The following is a 17,569-nucleotide window of genomic DNA, read 5'->3' on the forward strand; positions in this document are numbered from 1 at the left end:
GGGTGTCTGTTAATGTAAAATGATAAACTAATTTATGAAACAAAATCACTCTAAAGATCTTAGTTGTTGAACTAGAGTATTTTAGAATATGTAGAGTAATACGTAGGCTCTTGATTTTCTATGGGTCTAAGTCACTTCCCAAGGGAAGCACAGCAGGGCATAATAGAAGCTTGGTGTAGGTAGTTTTACATAGAGGACATTTTTCTAGCTGCTCCCTTCTGATCTTTGGAACACTAAAAGCTATCTCATTGCACAGAACAACATGGATTTCTTAATGTATTAGCGTTAGATGAGGCTGAGAGGAAGGCAAGCTCTCTGATAAAATAAATTTAGAAAACATTTATATTGAAACAAAAGTAAATAGGTTTCAGGACTTCTCAGAACCTAGAAATATGAACTAATGTGCAATTTGAAACCCCATAACCCACTTGAATCAAATGTATGAAATATGATATGTCAAGAACTATGTAATGTTTTGAACAACTAATAATAATTTAAAAAAGGAAAAAAAAGAAACTCCAAGAGGAGAATATATTATATAGACTATCTCCAAATTTTCTTCAATGAAATGTGTCTGATAAATTACATGTAGAATCTTTTCCCCTCTTATTCACTGCCAATCTGCTCAAGACAAATTTCTTCATAAAACCATTTCCAGGTCCCTCAATTAGACTTCATCACTACCCCATTACTACACTGTAGGGTTTTCAGACTCTTTATTTCTATTTTATAATCTCTTCATTTGTTGGGTGGCAGGGATTGTCTTTGTTTTCCACTAAATTAAAGCACCTGGAGATAATGGGCCATTCACTATTCACCTGTTTTGTTCAACTCCTTTGCCTAGAGCTTGTAGGAACTCAATAAATGTTTATGAAAGTCTGATCCCATCTATCTTGAATGTATGTTATTTATTTCAAGGATTTTACTGGGAAGTGAACTATGTTTGTTTACCCATTTGAGAATGAGTGGATTAGACTTTTATATTTAAATTCATCTTTAGGCTTAATATAACACTGTTTTTGATAGTAGGGAGAGTAAATCACCATAATCCAAACATACACCTAAAAGAATCTCAAACTAAATAAGATTCATGCAAGATCATTTTTTATTAAGCTTTATATTCAGATTACACCTATGTATTTTATTTGACAAGCTGACATAACATTCTAGAAAACACAAAAAAGGACTTCATACCTACCAGGAACTGAGCAACTTACTCTGCAGTTAGCATGTATATTAAGTACTTTAGGGAGTCATTAGGGGAAAGAGGTTACACGACTACTGCTTGTCTTCTGAAAAATGACTATTCTGGATCAGTAGCTACAAAGAAAACTACATGACTACCACAGAATCAGAGATCTTACATCCAAATCCATCCTTTTTCTTTAGAATAGGATTGGGAGTCACATAACAACAATCAAGTTATTCTTTCAGAATAAGCTACATGTCAAGCTTTCTATGTGCAGTATTAATACTAAGGTGATTAGCTTATGTTTAAAAAAATCAAAAAAAGAACATTTTTCTATTTAGACCCCACGTAGTAGTAGTGACTATAGGAGATGCTTAGTCGTTGAAAAGTGTTCTGTCCATTCTGGTGTATCTTTACGAATTCTTCTGAGAGATTTTCATGGTGACTGTCTTGACTTCTGTGTATTCATGGATACCATATTCTCCCCTAGAGAGAGGGGGGGAAATACTTGTAAACGCCATTGAACATAACAGCATAAATGTATAATAGTCACTGAAGTGGTACAAGTCACTCTTACTTATCTCAGAAGGAAATGTGGAAACTATTTCTATGCAGAGAACATTTCATGTAATAGATAGTTGACCATAAGTTGTCTGGTTATGCAAAAATCCCCTTGTGGAGAAAATTTCTTAAAAATGTCTTTAATTTTTTGAAAACATAAAAAAATGACATAAAATATCTTTCATTTTAAACAATTAGGCACTTTCGGTTGATATACATAGAAATTATCCACTTTTGACATTTTTTTCTTTTACTTAACTATTAAAGCTCTAATGCTCAAAAGATAATTCAATCCTATAAGACTTTTCTCATTTCTAGTTTGGTTTCAAATAAATTATACATATATAATATGTATATATATATGGAGAAATAGCCATAATCACTCCAGTGTACCCAGTAAAGCTGTGCATTTATTAGGTGCAGTTGGCACAGCAGTAGTGAGGAGTAGAAAATGCTCCTATTCCCAGCTGCATTCTAAGTGCCAACACTGGAGCAGAGATTTAAAAACCAAGGGCACTGTGTTACTGTCTAACACATTGGGGTGTACATATCACTATTTTGGGCTCTTTGATTTCTCATCTTAGGCAGATGTAGTTTCAACGATATCTTTTGATTCATGGCAAAACAAAAACCTGATCTTCATTGTTGGAATTTTCTCTCCTTTTTGATGTTTTGTACGTTTTCTTTTTAAGGAGGAAAGCTGTTAGAGATTGGCCTGCATTCAGGCCTTTGAGCTTTTTGCAGATGTTGGTTTTCCTCTTGGTACAACCTCCTCTGTCCTCCCCACATGCTATGTTGCTCCCAAGTCCATCTCAAATGACTAGCAATGAATACTAGTTGATCTGTTTGTACCCTGGTTTCTTGTTATCAGTTCTCTATCTCCCACCAGTTTAGGAAACTATGATTTACCCTTTTTTGAAGAGAACTAGAAGGATTGGCTCAGTTATTCTCTGTATGGTTTTGATGATATTAAATTGCATATATATTAAACTATTCTTAAAACCATTGCACCTATGCACATGTAGCTTACAGAGGAATAAGATCTTGATCCTTTCCTAAGCCTCCCTCTTGTGATCTAGACAGGTATGCAGAAGACATCTTTTGCTCTTGAAAACCTAATCCCCTTATACTGATTATTTTCTTAGGCAATTAAGCTTTTAAAAATACCTTCTAAAAGCTTCAATGAGCATGCTCTTCAAAGTAATTAAAGGGTTTAGACTCAGCTGTCTGAAACCCATTAAAAGATAGTATTTTAATAAGCATTTTATCTCATAGAGGTAGATAAATTAACCCATGATTTTCACCAATAGACTTTTCACTGTATTTTGGGTTACAAGGGAAGTTGGAACTCTCAGGAGAATACTGAGTGTGATTATTTTCATACTCTGTTAGAAACAGGTCAGCTTTCTTAGGAATGCATATATTATATCTATGATGGAACATAAAAACATCTGCTTACATTTCTCTTTATCTTAAGTGTATAAGCTACCAGTTCTGTGCTTTGAAAATCTTCAATATACAAACCACCAAGTCCTTATTCAAATGCTGTTTTTAACTCAGTAGGTGTGGAGTTAGGTCTGAGACCCCATTTCTAATAACTTCCACATTGACGCTCATGCATTTCATCCATGGTCCATACCTTAGGGAAAACGCTACTACTAATAAGATATGTCCATTTTTTCCCTTTATGCCCAGAAATGAGCTTTACACTAATTAAGCAGGCCAGAGGAAATGTGTGCTGAATTGAATTGGCAAATATAACCAAGAAAAAAAAAATGTTCATTTGAGTTCTTGCTATAAGTCCATTAATAACATTTCCTCACTCCCCTTTTTTGAAAGGAACAGGAAAAAAAGAAATACCTTTGTGATTTACTGAGAGTCAATTAAATTTGAAATGTCCTACTAACCTAGTCTCAAGTGGTCTATGTTAACCTACATGAAAATGAGTGTGATTTCACAAAGACGGATTTCTGCCTTTAACCTATTGCAGTGCCAACACTGGAGCAGAGATTTAAAAACCAAGGGCACTGTGTTACTATCTAACACATTGGGGTGTACATATCACTATTTGGGGCTCTTTAAGGACTTTGTTCCTGACTGATTGATTCTGCCTTTCTACTTTGGAGGGAAAACTATAATTTAACCCTTGAGAGTTATTTGAGGCTTTGGATTCAGTGATTCTTTTGAAACATCTTGTTGTGAATGACTTGTTTATTAAGTTTACCAAGTTTTTTAGATAGACTTTAACTGTAGCATTCTCAGATGAATTTTTGAAGTGAAAAAAAATAATAGCATAACTTTCTTCTTTGTATTTTAAAGAAGGAAATTATCTAGACCCACATTATAGATTTTAAGGAAATTATGGGTGATTTTTTTATTCTTATTTTCAGTCCTTCTATTTAATTTCCTTATACTTTAGCTTTAAAGTTTGACCAAAATGTATTCAACAAAGTTGACATGTTTTGTCTACTTTAGTTACTTCATTCCTTTTGGTTGTTTTGTCAACATTCCCAGGGTAATGTGTTAGATCGCTGGGCCAGCAGTGAACTGTCCTTCAGAGTAATATAGCTTTGTAATAATAGCTTTGTATACAAAGAAGTTAGTTCTGCCAAGAAATTCTCTAGTAGTGGACATTATAAGGAGAGGAAACCAGGGAAGAAAAAAACAAAACAAAACATATTTATGGCTTTTTATTACTCCACTAATAAGATCCAGCTGATTTTCTCAGATCAGGACTTCTTAATCTAGATCAAATTTATCTTTGAAATAATGTTTCTCACCCCCATAAATCCATACCAACCACCCACGCTCACTAGCCCCTCAACATGCCCAATGCCCATTCCATTCAGGAATATGCTTTTCTCTACTTACTGATGTCCCACACAAGCTTCATGCCCTAGATGAAGTCCTGTTTTTACTGTGAGGTCCTTTACTCTATCAATATCATTAAATTTTTGGCCACTAAATTCTCACTGGGGTCATAACCACAGAATCTTAAGCATGGGAAGGATCTCAAAGATGTACTTCCTTCTCCCACTCCTATTTTTATCCACAATCTCTCACCTTTTTTAACAGATGAAAATAGTGAAAATTAGAAATACAGTATTAAATATTAAACTCTCTTGGTATTCAGATTTTCTTTCCCTTGATACCCTTTCCTCTGGACTTTCAACTACTTTCCTGACTTCCTGAGGCATGAATTCCCACTTTATTAATAGTCTAGTACTACTGTTCAAACTGTGTGTAGGTATTTTGCACTGTTTTTTACATCTTCTTTCTGCCACTGCAGTTATTTGAAGAATGGAACATAATATTATGTCTCTGGGACTCATAGGACCTTATAACAGCAAGTACATAATGAACATGTATTAAGAAAGTGCATACATCATTTTAACTTTTCTCAATTGTCTACCTCTCCAAAGATGTTTGTTTCAATGTAATTTTGCTGATCAATTAAGATAAATAACAAAGTTGGTGTCTATTTAGTGTATTCATGACCTTTAGATATTGGATTCATTTTACCTGATATTAACAAAATGAGAAGCTTTTTTCTATGTTTGATTCCATCTGTGATTTTTTTTTTCTTTTCTTGATTTTATTTTTTTAAATAAACTATAGCAGTGGAATGCATTACAATTCTTATTACACATATACAGCACAATTTTTCATATCTCTGTATATAAAGTATGATCACACCAATTTATGCCTTTATATGTATGTTTTTTCTTAATGCATTTTTGTTAGTAAATATAAACAATTTTAGGAAATAAAATGGTTTAAACCATTAAATTGACCAAATATAGTGTCACTATTTTCTACATATACAAAAATATATCTGCATATTTTAAAAGTCTATATATATTGGTTTCCAAAGAAATGGAGGGCTCATACACGCATTTATGTATAAAAATTCTCAGTCTAGTCACAACTATAAAGCATGTTTTCTGTAGTCAAATTTCCCTCTGGGTTTATATTTTAGTACCCAAAATAACTCATTCAGTTAATTTAAAAATTTAGAGTCTGCATCAATAATATTTCAACAAATGAGAATCATTCATCTCAACACTGAACTTTTTAGGGATAACTGACCTAATTTATTTATTTAAGAGGTATTTTTAAATAACTACAGTGTTCTTCTATTTATATGCTTCTTAAAATCACCAATTTAGATTTCCTATCTTCTTTTTGAGAATGTTTCCCAAATGGATTACATTCATACATACATCTAACCATTCTACAAGTAGGCAACAATGCAATCACTGGTGTAAAGTGCTTAATAGGGTCGCTTATGAATATTAGGGGTTTAATAAATTATATTTCCCTTCTGCTGTTGCCTTTATAAACTCATGAAGTACATTCAACATTTAAAAAGCTATTTGGTGGTATGGATCTCAAAAAGAGAACAGCAGCAGGTTTTATTTAAGGTGGTGAACATGAATTAGTTCCCTGGAGTGATAACCATCTAGATCAATATTTATCTCAATAGAAACTTATTCTTACAGTTCTCGTCCATTTCCAGACATCTTGAATCCCCCAAAGGGGCACTGAGCAGATACCACACTGTAGCAATTTACCCTGAAGGAAAAAAAAAAGTACATTATAGATAATACTTAACCTATAAAATAACTCCTAAGCTGGGAATTTTAGAAATTCAAATAACTGCATTTATTTTAATTTAATATACTCATTGAGTTTTTTTTAAACAGCAATATAAATTAGAATCCAGATAGTATATGGATATATACACTACTTAGAAATAAATAGAAAGGTGCAACTATGCATATATGAATAGTCATTTGGGTAGTATATCATGTCCCTAAGAAATGGTAGTTTGAAGTATAAAATAGAATGGCCAATATGCTCTAGAAGGAAAGGATACAGCTTACTAGAGGCTGAGATTTGTTATACGCATGTTACATGTTCTTTATTGCTTATACTCAATGAGCTTTGTGATTTTTCTTGAGTTTTATGTACTTTTCAGACTAGAATCAACATTCTTTTGCGATTGCAATGTGTATCACAATACTTCATTTTTTTCATCATTTGGTTCAATAAATTGCTTAAACAAAGGCCTTGTCAGGAAGTGGATTTAATTATAGATTTGTTTATCAGATTTCACAAAGTATTTAAAGATGCTTATACAAAATTACATATAAGAGGAGGTGAGGGGAAAGGGAAAAAAACAAGGGAGAGAAATGAATTACAGTAGATGGGGTAGAGAGAGAAGATGGGAAGGGAGGGGAAGCGGGATAGTAGAGGATAGGAAAGGTAGCAGAATACAACAGTCACTAGTATGGCAATATGTAAAAACGTGGATGTGTAACCGATGTGATTCTGCAATCTGTATATGGGGTAAAAATGGGAGTTCTTAACCCACTTGAATCAAATGTATGAAATATGATATGCCAAGAGCTTTGTAATGTTTTGAACAACCAATAATAAAAAAAGAAGCAACATAATTACTAAAAAAAAAGTAGAATTAAAGAAAAAATTACAATAGAAGATGGAGTGGGTTGGGGACAATTAGAATGCAATTTTGTAGGCCATGAACAATACTTAGCTTTGAATTTCCTAGAAGCTAAAGTTAACAGCAAAATCTAATTACTTATATGATTCTCATTACAAAAAAATAAAAAAATTAAAGAATACAATTTTCCAAATTAGTTTTCATATTTTCCCCTACTTTCATGTTATTATAAAAGGTAGTCAAAAAGATGAGAAGACCTTCAAGTAAATATATTGTACTTAGAAAAGTTTGATTATTACTTTGATTTTGAAATAATATTCAGGTGTTTTCTTACTTAAAAACTTGATATCCCAATTCCTAGAGTTCTAAATTCTCATTGTGCCACAGAGACATTCTGTTTCCCTTATCAGAAGAATGGTTTCTTAAATAAGTTTACAGTTTTAAAAAGAATCTTGTTTTTGCTTAGTTTAATTGTCATTTAAATTGGAAAATCAAATCCTTACTTTGAAATTAAGTATAAAATCCCAGCAACTCTGGATTCAACCATTGTCTGAGAAAGACCAAGCAGCTATTAGGTCTGAGACAATACGAGAACATTATTATGCTCTGGGATATAAAGCAATAATAATAAGATCTACTCTGTTTTAATATGTATGGAAATTCCTGATGGGATTCCCAAGCTATTCAGTGGGATGATGTGATAACAAGTTTCTACATCATATATTCAAGTAACATTCTGTTATTTCAAAATTAATAAATTCTCAAACTTATCTCTGTTAAAATGTGCAGAAAACAAATTTGCTCTTTTGATTCTACACTGAAAATGAAAGTATTTAATATACATTAATAGAAAACTGAGGGATATTTACTTAGAGAAAACTATGATTTGAAATGCCTCCCTATGCATGTGTTTTCTTTCTTATAAAATGGAGATGATACTATTTAATTAGGTTATTTCTAGCCTATGTAAGATGATGTATAGACTGTGTTTGTTAGAATATTTAGTATACAGTAAGTTTTTAGGAAACGGAAATAATGTACATACATACAATAGTAATACTGACATTTATTAGCACTTTTATCTTAGGAATATTTTATGTTTATCACTAGCCATTCAGATTGAGAAGGTGTTTGATTTATTTTCAGAGTTTCTGAAAGAAAACCACCCATTATAAAAACAAAATGAAACAAAAAACAAATAAAAAAAGAGGCTTTTGAGCTGTGATTCTTAGAGCTAGTTGAGCATTAGCATTATATGAGAGTTTTAAAAAACTACTTTTCTAGCAGACCAAACAATTTGAAATGAAAAGTTCAAGTTAACCTGTTGAAGTGGCTAATATTGGAAAGGCATATATAACTTCAGTCTGACTTACCACACGGTCCCTGCCTGTAGAGCAGAGGAGACAGTTATGGCTTTATTAAGATCTTTGGTAAAGATTCCTGCTGATAAGCCATAGAGAGTATTGTTTGCTCTCTTGATCACATCATCTAAAGATTTAAACTTCATGATTTGTTGCACAGGTCCGAATATCTATAACACAAGAAATTAATAAAATAAATAAATATAATATATTAAAACTAAAAATTGAAAATGATATTGCAGATTTCTCCCTCTACAGATTATCCTAAATTAGATAAGATTTTGTTTCTCATCTCAGACCTACATTTTGGTACCAGGAATTGAAAATCATGGGCACTTAACCACTGGCCAACATCCCCAGCCCTTTTTTGTATTTTATTTAGAGACAAGTTCTCAGTGAGTTGCTGAGGGTGACTTTGAACTCATCATACTCCTGCCTCAGCCTCCCAAGCAGCTGGGATAACAGGTGTGAGCCATTGCACCCTGCTTTTAGACCTATGTGTAAGAATCAAAATTGAGATCTGTAGAAGTGAAAGGTAAAAAAAGTGATGACCATTTTAAATTCTCTTTGGAATACCATAGGCACACATAAATAAAGCAGTGTTAATTTTCTAGATGTTGAAATTAAGCTCCCAATTACTTAAGGTTATGCATCAAATCATTAATTTCAGATTTCTTTGAATATATTTTAAATTCTTTCCCTAGCTTTCTTCATCTTCTGAATTACTGCATATAACAGCCCAAGAAAGCAATGCTTGCTCTATTGGATAAATGTATAGGTAATGATTCATAATAATATTAATGTTTTATATATTAGTGTGTCATTGACTAAAATATCATTTATTCTGTATTTGGATCTTTTTACAATTAGTCAAGATAGGTAAAACAACAAGGGATTTTATTCAGTTTCTTTTCTTATGTCGCTTAAATATGCCAAACAGAATTCATTCTTGCAATTATAAATTACCCTATACTAACAAAGTATGAGTTCACTGGCAATTGATAAAATCACAGGACAGGAAACAACAATCACAATTTTGCTTATTCAAGTCTAGACCTCTCTTGCTAGACTGTTGTTAGCACAGGCCACACTCAATTCATTCTGGCTCTCAGCTCCAGGGAGGAGAAAAACAGCTGGATTTTCTCTGAAAAAAATAAGCTTACAATAAAAGAGAGGCTCCTCTGAGTATTATAAGATTTTTTCTGGGAAATGTAAATGAAGGTGGGCAAAAATCAGAAATGTCAAATGATTTTCTGGTATCCAACATTGATTTAAGTAGTATAAGGGGTATGAACTACCATTCAGTAGAGGCTGAGGGCAAAGCCTAAGGTTGTGAATTGAATCATGATGTTGTAATCTAGGAACTAGATAGATGTAGAACAGCTACTACAATAAACACACGCATATTTTACATAATTTGAATTGAATACAGTATGTAGCTTCAGGCTTCCACTTTGAAGGAGTCAGATAGCTATTCTATCACATACATTATAGGAACACAACAAATACCTCATTGAAGATATTTCCATAGTCCTTTCTATTTGGTATTAATTGACATAAACAAGAACAATTCTTGTAGTGAGATAAAAACTTATCAATAAATGCAATAATTACAATTCAGTCGAGGACTGAAGTGATATGGAGAAACTAAGTAGGTTTGCTTATTTATGTTTGCTTTTATTTTTGTTTTTCCAATTCATTTCCTCTGTTTGCAAATCTGATTTTGTCCTTTTCCCCTTGACTTAATAAAATTTGGGATGGGAGGGTGGTTTAAAGAGAATAAGCTTCTCAGATTATCCATCACATCATGGACATTAAGTACAAATTGACAGGATGAAAGGGTTATAATTGAGGACCTTTGAGTTGTCAGTGTCTTCTTATTGTAGTGTATTACATGACACTTTTGTCACCCAAAGTCAGTTCATCTTCCCTGCATTTAATAAAAACCCTCATTGTCTACGAGGTAGGTTATTTACCTTCCTAAATGCAAATTAGTTCTTCCTAGTTATACATTGCCTTCTTAGATTACATTTTTCTTAATTTATGTGGTTTCTACTCACCAAATATTTTAACTATAATATGTAACATATTATGCCATATATTTTTACATATTATTATATATTAAATATACAATAAGCATATATTATGTGTAAATATAAGTATTTACTCCCTACATCTCCTCATTCTTCATGTATTCTTTTTTGGGGGATGGGGGTGCTGCTGAGGATTGAACTCAGGGCCTCATTCAAGCTAGGCAAGTGCTTTACCACTGAACCATATCCTCAGCACCTTTCATGTACTCTTGGCCCCAAATTTTTCAGGCATTATGATTCTTAATTTTGTGTTGGATGGTTAAATATTTAATGAGTATATTATATTATACCCAATTAGTAAATTTGTATGTATATGTATATACACACAAAATTGGGAAATCTGACCACTAATAAACACAGGGCCAAGAGCACAGAGAGGATGGGGAGGAACATGGAGATGAACGTAGAAAATGACCATAGGGCAAATATGGCATCACTAGGTAGGGCTGAAGCACTTTTTGTTTCATGATAGAAACGCTGAAGATCTACTCTCTCAGCAATTTTCATGTATACAATATGTTGTTATTGATGGGAGTCATCACATTGTATGATGGCTCTCTTGGTATTATTCCTTCTGTATGACTGAGATTGTGTGTCCTTTGACCAGCATCTCCCCATTCCTCTTCTCCACTTTGTGTCCCCAAAGTCTCTGGTAACCACCATTCCACTCCCTGTTTCTGAGTTGAACTTTTTAAAAATTCTACATATAATTGGGATCTTTCAGGATTTGTCTTTCTGTGTCTGGCATATATGACTCAACAGAATGTTCTCAAGTTTATTCACACTATCATGCAAAACCTGTGACTGGAAGCACCTAATGATTGTTACGATCCTGGTCTGTTTGGCTGCAAGTTCTTCACAGGCTCAGTGGACTCCTTACTGTTTTTATTCTTGATCACAAGTAACTTCAACCTTTATCAACAGCAGAAACAAAGAGTAACATTTGCTGAGAAAGATGTTCAAAGAGCTGGGAAATTTAAAGGCACAGATAGTATACACACCTGCAGACAAAGTGTGGCAATAAAGGGGACAGAACAGAGTGAAACCATTTACCTCCTCTTTGGCGATGCGCATCTCATCTGTAACATTAGAGAAAACTGTGGGCTGGACAAAGTAGCCTTTATTCCCCCAGGGGCCTCCTCCACATTCCAGTTTGGCTCCTTCTTTCTTCCCACTCTCAATGAGGTCAAGTATTTTATCATACTGTTCCTTGTCAATCTATTTGAAAAATATCACATGAAAAGAAAAAAAAAATCAGCAACTTATAAAGTTATGGACCTGTTGATGAGGGCTTCAGTGAGCTAGTCTATTTCTATTAAATCTGATATCGAATTTTAAAAGCTGACATAGGTTCAGATTCATTCTCTGGGCACATTTACTTCTCATGAAATTTTAGGAAGGAAATCTTGAAGATACCTATGTTTAGAATCTACAGTTGTGTAAAAAAGAAAAAAGAAAGTGTATTGGCACTGTAAACACATCTGACCCTTTCACACAACTGTCATTCTTGAAGAAAAGTTTGTTAATGATCTAACACATTTACCTGGAAATTGTAGTCCTAACTGAAATAAAAGGAGCGAAACAAGAAAAAGAAAGCTGTGATTCTGGCTTAATTAGTCAGGGCATTTGGGAAGCAGATGCCTTTGAACTTTGAGAAGACTACTATATTTCTGCGGGGACTTTCCCATCCTGGACCATCCCCTCTGGCCTAGTCCATGACCTTGGATACCACCCTCAGGCCATAGGTTGGGCATCCTCCCCAGGTCAGGAGGTTTGATTTCAGTTTCTGGCCAGTCCCAATTTTTATCTTCATATTTTATTAAATGAGCCACATCTAAACATATGACAAGTGTTACAGAAGTGAAAATTTTCTGAATAAGATATTTATAAGGGGAAAAGGAGTTAGAAGTTCTGTTTATGAACACCATGTCATTGTGGATTAAAGGAAAACCAGGAGATCCAGGAGCTAAGCAGGGGGGTTGAGGGCTTTTGTTAGTTTAACTTAGTTGTCCCTTCTCTCTAGTTAAAAAGTGTTATTCTTTATCTTCTTTGACTCTGAAAATATTTCCCACCACCCAAGACCAAGAAAAAGCTTCCATGAAGTCATTTCTAACTGTATGGGACTTAGCACTCCTATCTAAGTAGACTGAATGCTATTTTCAATCAGAAAGTAGTTTCACAAAATTTGGCTCAATATTCGGTGCAGTGCTCCTGCAGGCTCTCCACTGAACAATATTCAATCATGTATCCCACAAAGAAAATCTCTTCATTCTCATCAGATCAAAGAAATCGTAGAGTTGGTCTAGAAGAGATATTTATGTTACTGTATACTAGTTAATACAACTAAATTAAGGCGGGTGTTAGATATTCTTTCTAGTTAAGATATTCTAGTGTCTCAGTAAATACTCAAGGATCTACGTGCCTCCATGCAAAGCTCCTCTGGCCTATTTTAATTTATTAATTGGACTATGACCTCAAAATCATAATTTTCAGTTTTTATTCACAGAATGCTTCCCAAGTCATAATGTTTCCCACTCTGTGACCAGAGTGGTTCCCAGGTGACCATCTAATCCACACATATGCACTGCAGAAAGACACTGAAAGGATTTATTTGTTGGGAAACATGTGATCTCTGACTTCTAAAAAATACAGGACTGTATATTGCAGTGCCTTGCTACTAGAGCCAGCAGCTCTGGCATCACTTGGAAGCAACCTGCAATTCCCAAGCCCCTCTCTAGATCTACTGAATCCTTGGGTGATTCAGAGGCACAAGAAAGACTGAGAAACACCATGCCAGAGCCTGCGACTTGTGACAGAAAATTTCAGCTATACTTTGAAACACATTCAGTTTGGCCTAGCTAATTTTGATTCACCATAAATACAAACCTTCTTCAGAAGGTTTTGGATTCATCAATCATGAACTTGGCTTTCTTTGTGGATCTTAGGCACTGTTCAATAAAGCTTGCCTGGAAAGGAATTCTTTATTATGAAATGCGTCATTGGCCATGGTTAGTCTACGGCATTATTGTGATGGTCTTAAAGTATATATTTTAGTGTCTTTGAAAGTTCAAACTCTTTGATTCTTTAGGCTTGGTAGGTTGAAGAAGAAGACGGTAAATTGAAAAAAGACACATTCCTCAAAGTATTTGGAAACTAGACCAACAAGATCGATGAAAGTAGATGTCTAAAAAATTGATCTTTATAATTATTGCCAGGTATAAATACAGGCATGTGATTTTCATTTACTTAACAGTTATCTGAGAACACGCAGTGAACCAAGCACTCAGATGGAGACATTCTATAGATTATCTCATTTCACTGCAAAATGATCCTTCAAGATTAATTTACTAACCCCATCTTACCAATGAGGAAATAGAGTCTAAGGGAGGTTAGATGTAAAATTCAGTGTATGATTTAAAGGCCTATGTCTCCATACCATGATAAGATGCTACTCTGCTGTTTTTAATACATTTTATATGGAAAGCATCACTTTTTTTCCAAATGAAAACACTTATTTCCAAGTTTTTAAGGAAATATACATTTTGTTCTATGAACCAAATAGGAAAACCACTTTTATAAAGAAACAATATACACACATGAACACACATACATAAAACAAATATAAATAATATATACTATGTTGTAATTGCTTCAACATTCAGATACTTTAAGTTCTTAATCTTCAAAATAAGAAAGGAATCAAACTTCTTTTAGAAACTATTTTCCCTAAATAAATATTTTTGTTGCTTGTATTCTCTATAACAATTTTATTGAGGCATTTAATGAAGAAGATTATATAACTACATTTTTAAAGCCTAAGTTCACTCAAGCTCCTGGGATGAGGCTCAAGGATAAAGCTTAATGAACACGTGGCTTTTTTCTGTATACTCTTTCTTATAAGAACAGATGACAAATTTTTAGAGTAGAGAATCCCTGGGGACTTTTCAGTGTTTTGTTTCTCAAAGTTCCAACATACCTACTTATCCTACTTACTTAGCACAACCTGTGATAAAATTCTATTTATTTATAGAGATTAAAGTCATATTAATCAGTTAGATCATTGTATTACTTCCTCTAGGATCCTATGAACAAGAATTTTTCAAACCCTGTTTTAACTTCTTCCTCTTAGAAATAATGAGATATTTTAGCTCAGTGTTCTAGACTATTGTTGAATTAAACAGATTTTCCTCCCTAGTTGTATTACCCAACCAATATTCTATATTAAATATCTTAGATATTCCCCTCGTCTCTCTTTTTCCTGTGTCTCCTTCTCTAATTGGAAAACTGCGTTTTGTTTATAAAGATAGGCAGACATAAATAATCACAAAGGAAAATTAAGAACCCTATTCCTTTTTGAAATAGGAGACTAATTTAGATTAGAATTGATCATATTTCTTGGCATATTTGATATGGATATTTGAGAAGTTACCAAATATGATAAAAATTGTCAACTCTATGACAAAACTGTCAACTATGTAGTCCTTAAACTCAAAGACAAATGCAAACTACAATGAGATTAAGATAAAACAAATTACTACTTTATTTGCCAGTAATTTTTAAGGCTTTTAGATTTCAGTATTTGGCACTGCTTAAGTCCTAGGATTTTTCTACCTAAATACTTGGAATGAAAATCTAAGACAGCCTTCTAAGTTACCCAGTTCATAAACTCCACAAGGTCAGGGAGCATGCTGTTCTTGTTCCTCCTAGCATTGCCAGATGACAAACTCAGGGTTTTACTGATAGCAGTGTTCACTAAATTTTGGTTAATTGAATTTATATTTGGCTTGGTGAGCAAGTCAAGAATAGAGTTTGGTTTCAGATCTACAGGATGGAACAGTATATAATGCTTAGTGTGGGCAATAAGGCCTGCAAGCTTAATGTCTAGTCTCTGGAACATAATCTCTTGGCACTGGCCCTGTGGACATTTTGGGCTAGCTGATTTCTGTTGTGGGACTGTCTTGCACATCAAAAGGTGTTTAGCAGCCTGCCTTGTCTGTACTCATTAGATGCAAGTAGAACTACATCCTTCCACCAAGTTGTGACAATTTACAATGTCACCATACATGGGCAACTATTCCCTGGGGGAGGGAAGCAAAGTTCTCCCTAGTTGAGGATGATTCCTCTATACCAGGTCCCTAAGGGATGGGAAAAAAATCCAGAACTGAAGGTCCAGGAGTCTGAATAACAAACCATGACAAAGAACTGTGCAAGGAAGAGGGAAAGGTGACCTCTAATGAGAGACAGAAGCACTCTTATTGATAATGGTTAGGAGTAAATGAAAAAAACTGGGAGCCTGGGGGATTGTTTGGGCTTTAACAACTGAGTTGAAAAATGTGTTAGAAACCAGCAGTCTAGGACCTTTGAGGATGTGTGTACAATCTTTAGAGTACACACATCAAGTCAGAGTAACTGAGGACTCTGCAGAGGATTTAGGGGTGTGCTAGATGTCTGTATCTGTGGAATGGCAGCTGTGATGAAGGATTGATTGTGTTCGAGAGAGAAAAGTGTATATGAACTTCCAAGTGGACAAAGGACTGTAAAAGGAATCAAAAGGTGTGCAGGTTGAGGAAAGCAAGAAATTGATAGTGTTTGTTAATTTTCCTTTCATCTTTAGTTCCCAGGATGCCTCCTAAAGTGTTTTCAGGTATGAAAAATCAGCAACACGAAGAGTAATTTCTGAACCTTTGAGAATTAGATTTTTTTGAAACCTCAGGACTGGTACAGTCTTATTACCTAAGATGATGCACAAATGAGAAGTAATTATTCAAAATTGGGTCAAGAAGGACACTTTATTCTTGTCCCTAAAAATTCTATTCTTTATATTTTATGCTCACCTGAGGGCCTTGATTTACTCCTGGGGTCAGAGGATTTCCAAGAACATATTTCTTAGCCCGCTCAACGCTTCTTTTAACAAACTCATCATAAATTGATTCTTCCACAAAAAGCCGGGATGCAGCTACACAGCACTGGCCCTGATGGTAGAATAAGCCTTGATGTGCAAATTCAACAGCACTGGCCACTGCAAAGAGAGCATTCGCATTAAAGAAGAAATATTTTCTAAAGATTACATATATTTATGCAGATTTTTCAGATTATGTACATTTATGTATCTCAGTGTGGTGATAAGAAAAATTATAAGTTGTATGGTCAGACATGGGTTCAAGATATTTCACCTCTTAAAAGCTAGGTGAAAAATTAATTTTTGTGATTCTTTATTTACTATGAAAACAATAGCAAAAATTAGCAGCACCTAAAAAAATGATTGTTATTAAGACAACTTTCATATGGACATTACCAAGAATGTGAATTTGATTGCAAGGTCAAATATCATTATACTGAGATAATTGTGAAGTTTTTTTAGGAATCAGGTTTTAACTAAATAACAAAGAAAATATGAAATGTCAATTACTCTAAATAACTTCAAAACAATCTCATACACTGTGATTAGTAGAACGAATAATTTTTCTGAAAAAACAACTATAACAATAACCAAAGCAACCAAAAAACAGTAACAAAACCCACTAATATTTATAATTATTCACCTCATAGTATTATTTCTAAGAAAGACATTTTCAAAATCTGTCTAAAATATATCATTCATATATGTCTGAAAACATATATTTTGTTTAGATGGTAGAATATGCTTAGGTTCCTTCATTTGTAGATCCTAAACCACAAGAATAAATTCTTCTTTTCATTTTATTTTTCTAAAGGCCAAAGATTCAATTCAACATTAAAGCAATTAGGTATGAATTTGTGAGCTAATCATACCTGCTTAAGTTGTAGTGAAAATAGCTTGCAGTCTTGGCAAATTAGTAATCATGTCATGGTTGTAGAATGTTTAATAAGGCAGTGTGTTCTAAAAAAACTTTGATTAAGATCACAAGAGTAACAAAGG

General features: G+C 33.7%; 1 protein-coding gene across 2 annotated transcripts in view; it reads right to left on the minus strand.

Moving 5' to 3' along the window:
- Window positions 1-1,087: 1,087 nt before the first annotated feature.
- Aldh1a1 (aldehyde dehydrogenase 1 family member A1) overlaps window positions 1,088-17,569 on the minus strand; it is a 144,954-nt gene continuing 128,472 nt past the window's right edge. For both annotated transcript variants that reach the window (XM_076846054.2, XM_076846055.2), the window contains 5 exons: window positions 16,506-16,690; window positions 11,725-11,889; window positions 8,591-8,748; window positions 6,251-6,325; window positions 1,088-1,675 (listed from right to left, as the gene is read on the minus strand). In XM_076846054.2, the coding sequence (XP_076702169.2) occupies window positions 1,603-1,675; window positions 6,251-6,325; window positions 8,591-8,748; window positions 11,725-11,889; window positions 16,506-16,690 (656 nt within the window). In that variant the 3' untranslated portion in view covers window positions 1,088-1,602. The remainder of the gene's footprint in view (window positions 1,676-6,250; window positions 6,326-8,590; window positions 8,749-11,724; window positions 11,890-16,505; window positions 16,691-17,569) is intronic.

This window comes from Callospermophilus lateralis, chromosome 2, assembly GCF_048772815.1.
Source record: "Callospermophilus lateralis isolate mCalLat2 chromosome 2, mCalLat2.hap1, whole genome shotgun sequence".
Lineage (NCBI taxonomy): Eukaryota > Metazoa > Chordata > Mammalia > Rodentia > Sciuridae > Callospermophilus > Callospermophilus lateralis.